This window comes from Onychostoma macrolepis, chromosome 15 (assembly GCF_012432095.1).
Source record: "Onychostoma macrolepis isolate SWU-2019 chromosome 15, ASM1243209v1, whole genome shotgun sequence".
NCBI lineage: Eukaryota > Metazoa > Chordata > Actinopteri > Cypriniformes > Cyprinidae > Onychostoma > Onychostoma macrolepis.
This window is the reverse complement of record NC_081169.1, coordinates 5804239-5809012: the sequence shown is the minus strand read 5'-3', so window position 1 is coordinate 5809012 and position 4774 is coordinate 5804239. Positions and strand designations below refer to the sequence as shown.

The 4774-nt window shown below is 34.6% G+C and overlaps 1 protein-coding gene across 1 annotated transcript in view; it reads left to right on the top strand.

The window, feature by feature from the left end:
- The window catches only part of phkg1a (phosphorylase kinase, gamma 1a (muscle)), an 8887-nt gene extending 4434 nt beyond the window's left edge, over positions 1–4453 (top strand). Inside the window, exons 3-10 of the mRNA XM_058799074.1 lie at positions 333–511; positions 631–685; positions 893–958; positions 1656–1819; positions 2754–2844; positions 2975–3128; positions 3257–3382; positions 3832–4453. Of these exons, the coding sequence (XP_058655057.1) occupies positions 333–511; positions 631–685; positions 893–958; positions 1656–1819; positions 2754–2844; positions 2975–3128; positions 3257–3382; positions 3832–4098 (1102 nt within the window). The 3' untranslated portion in view covers positions 4099–4453. The remainder of the gene's footprint in view (positions 1–332; positions 512–630; positions 686–892; positions 959–1655; positions 1820–2753; positions 2845–2974; positions 3129–3256; positions 3383–3831) is intronic.
- Positions 4454–4774: the final 321 nt, after the last annotated feature.

The window sequence follows — 4774 nt, the reverse complement described above, 5'->3', positions numbered from 1 at the left end:
TGAATTACCGTAGGGCTTGACAAAGAGAAATAGAATTTTGACTCTAGGGCTCATGGTTCCGGAGTTATGAACTAAACTCAAATGTACTTACAATTGCAAATGTTGAATAATAATAATTCCATAAAAGTAACTTAACAGGAAGGTGTTAGTGCGTGTGTAATCTAGTTAAGAGATTTTATTTTCCCTAAAACACATTCATAACCGATTCTGTGTGTATTATATGCTATAGAATGAGTTAACTGGATATTGTCATATACTTTATAACTCGGTGTTTTCTTCATAATGTGATATTGAGAGCAGCAGTTCTGTAACTGACGGTGATTGTGTTGCAGAGGGGTGAGCAGTGTGGTTCGGCGCTGCATCCATAAGCGCACCGCTCAGGATTATGCAGTCAAGGTCATAGACATCACGCCGTCAGATAAGATGAGCCCTGAGGAGATCGAGGAGATCAGAAATGCCACAATAAAAGAGATAGACGTCCTCAAGAAAGTGTGTGGGCAAGAAAATATCAGTAAGTATCTATCCACGAAGTAGCAGCTTTAAATTGTGAACAGTATCTTGTTGAGAAAGTATACTTATTTCTTTAGAGTGTCTCAAATGGTTTGAACACATTGTTTCTTGCCTCTCCAGTTCAACTGAAGGATTCCTTTGAAACTAAAGCTTTCTTCTTCTTAGTGTTTGACTTGTAAGTAGAGTTCATTGATACCATATTCCAGTATACAGAAAAATAAGAAACTTCCTCTCTCGCATTCACAGCAAATTTCTTAAGGTGTAAATATTTGTACTGTTAATATATTTTTTTTAAATTAATATGAGGTAAGATAACTACATTAACATTTAATTATAATACCATTTGATACATAGTTTAATGCAATAAATATTGTTCTCACAGGATGAAGAGAGGAGAGCTTTTTGATTACCTAACCGAGAAGGTTACGCTCAGTGAGAAAGAGACAAGGTTAGTATAATGATTTCACGAAACCTGTCAAGAACATGTGCAGGTCATATTTCATCACAAAATCAAAAGTATAAATGAAACTTTTCTTAAAAATAAAAACAGTCATTAATGGCTTTTATGCATTGCAACATCATTTTCATGACAATTAAGTACATTCCCCTTTTAGTTCTCATTACCGTAATGTAAATATATAATTCTCAATACCTTAATAGGGAAAAAATAAGTCCAAAGTTTTTGCACATCGTTAAAGTGTTTGTTGTACTTCCTTTAATTTATGCAGATTTAAAGGATATTCAGAGTTCAATACAAGTTACTGGAAGTTATTAATAAAAATAAATAAATAAAGTTTAGGTGAGGAACTTACAGTGAACGTGGATTGTTGAAAGGTTTAAATGCAGGAATGTGTGATAAAATCACTTGCATTCATTTTTCTGTTCAAGTTTGTCTTATTTGAATTATATATAAATCGCTCTCGTCTTTTTTTGTCATCGCACACACAAGTTTTGAGAAAACAAGATAAATAAAAACGTGACGTGAAATACAACATCTAGAAATCCCCCAAAAATATCAGTGTGCTTTCTGAATACCTTCGGACTAACTCCTGCTCTAATGTCTCATCAACATCAAGTAATGTCTTGTTTTTTCAACCTGTGCAGTTTTGCATATGTATTTGCAGCACAATGTTTTCATTTTGCAGGAAGATTATGCGGTCGCTGTTAGAGGTGGTTCAATTCCTTCACTCTCAAAACATTGTGCACAGAGATCTAAAGCCAGAAAACATCCTTCTAGATGACAATATGAACATCAAACTCACTGATTTTGGCTTTGCTGTGCAGCTTGCACCAGGACAGAAACTTAATGGTAAGCAACTTGATGTTTTTTCTTAACGTGTGTGTCGAGATGTTTTTTCAGTATTTATTTTTTGATAATATTAAACTAAACTAAACTCAACTAAAAAATGTTGTATGAGGTCAGATCGGATCATGATAAAACATCCCTGCACTTTCTGACCAGTAGTTGTCAGGTTTGTGCAACTCCTGGATTTGGGTTTCATGCTATCCTTCAATGAGAGGTTATGTTACTGGAACTGGAGGAGCTATTTGCTATTTGGCGCGTCCTCTGACCTTTAACCAGGAACAGAGTAGCCGTCACTGCTCCAAGAACAACCAATTAATTACATAAATGTATGTTTCATACATAACTGATGATGGAGATTTTAATACACATTATCGTGAGACTGTAAAAGTGTGAATTCAATAAAGCCAAAAAACTAAATTCTTTTAATATGTAAGATATTCTAATATATATATTATTCTAATATAATCTTATATTTTATATGAATAATTTATATATAATAAATCATTGTACAATATATTATGTATGTTTTAATGTAACCAATATTCTAATATAATCCTATACAATATCAAAAATGATCATATTTATTATATTAAATTATAAGACATAATAATATAAGTTTTTCATTTAAATAATGTTTCTCTCCTTTTTTACATCATATATGCTACTATTTTTACTACCTACATTTATGCTGACAATGTAATCTGGACAAAATGTGCCTGTACAGAATGTTTTTCATTAATATATTAAAATAATAAATAAATATTGATTGATTGATTGATTGTAAAACAAGAACAGGACATGCGATTTAATCAAAAAACGTCATTTGATGTACATAGTACATGTTATGATTACAATGTTGTGCATGCATCATATAAAAGCCAAATAAATATGCGTTTCATAATAAGAGCTTCCTTTGATTTTGTGTCGTCACACATAGAGGTATGTGGAACGCCAGGCTATCTAGCCCCAGAGATTATCGAATGCTCTATGGATCCTCACCACCAAGGTTACGGGACCGCTGTTGATCTGTGAGTACACCCTCATAGACTTTTCACAGCGTACATGTAAGAGCTCGGTCTTGACGACCAAAGACAAGCTTATGAAACCAATTTAAATTCTGCTGAATCGAGAAATGGCACCGTCTCTTGTGTTTTTCAGCTGGAGCACAGGGGTGATCATGTACACCCTTCTTGCAGGTTCTCCCCCTTTCTGGCACAGGAAGCAGATGCTAATGCTGCGCATGATCCTGTCGGGAAGCTACGAGTTCACCTCTCCGGAGTGGGATGATCGTTCAGACACTGTCAAAGACCTGGTGCGTCTGAAGCAGATCTGGGAATCTCAAAACAGTGGAATACACTTGTTTAGCTTTACCAGCCAATGAATACAAGCCTACGATATATCCGCTAACCTGCACTCTGTGGGGTGTGTAAACTTTCTCAGATCTCCAGGTTGTTGGTGGTGAATCCTGAGGCACGTTACACTGCCAGAGATGCCTTAAACCACCCTTTCTTCCAGCAGTATGTGGTCGCAGAGGTGCGACATTTCAGCCCGTACAGGAAGTTCAAGGTAGGGTCTATATAATTGAGAATAATATGTAGTTATTGAATTATTTAGCGATAAACAAACCAGAGGAAATCTGCATTTTTGAATGAATTGGCTGAGCGAATGATTCAATGGTCCATTGATAAAGCCAGGTACTTGGATTGTTCCTGAATGAATTAGCCGTTTTGAATGAATTGGTTGAATGAATGATTCAATGACTCTCTTAAGACAGCCTAATTGTAGTTGTAGTTTTTAAAAGTAAGCTTTTGGGGTTTTTTTTCTGCAACAGTAGATTTTGCTGATGCTGATTTCATTTGGTTGGTAACAGCCTGTAGTGTCTATTCAATTGATTTGAATTGTATTGATTTATCACATTTAAGAATTTGACAGAAAAGATGACGAATACAGAAAAAGATTGCCTTTATAAAGGTGGAAATCCATGTAGGTTTATTGCAAGCACTTGTGTTTTTCAGGTAATCTGCATGACAGTTTTGGCAACAATGCGCATTTACTGCAATTATCGACGTGCCAAGCCAGTTACCAAAGACGTGATCAAGAGCGACCCCTATGCAGTAAAGCCTATTCGCAAGCTCATCGATGCCTGTGCATTCAAGATTTATGGACACTGGGTAAAGAAGGGCCAGACACAGAACAGAGCTGCCTTGTTTGAGAATAGTCCAAAAGCTATCTTGCTTTCTCTAGCAGCGGAAACAGATGATTCATCTCTCAGAATGATGTAATATAATATATGTAAAGCACACTACTGAAAACTATACAGGATAGTATGTTCAAGAAATGGTTATGACATCAATACCTCTGCATGACATCGTGAGATGTTTCAATATGAGAGTAAATGTACACTTTCATTTCAGTTGCATAAATTGCTTCCAACTTTTAAATGCTGTTACTGAAAGCGTTTGTGAAACTGCGCTGCACCTGATAATTCAGGTCATGTTTATTTATTCTAATATATGATAAATTATTTGAAATATTAAAACTAAAAATGTCATATGAAATCAAATGTGTATACAAACTGATTTTATGATGTTGTGTATAATGTGGGGAGCTATAATACATCCAGATCTGCCAAATACACATGTTGGTAAATAGACAGTTTCTTTATTGATGGCCACTCAAATATTAAATATTAAATATTAAACTAATGAATTAGAATTCGATAAATGTTGTCCCTTTTAGTCCAATGATTCCTTCAAAAGAATGAATCATTAAAAAGAATTATTCAAGAGAACAATTCCAATTGGGCCCAAATGAGTCGTCAGATCAAAAGATGATTCAGTAGTTGGATTTCCGAATCAACTGATTCATTAAAAAGAACCAATCAATTTAAAACAAAGTGACCAGATTTTCTATTAATGTGAGTTCTATAATTAATAATAATGATGTTTCCAGGTCAAA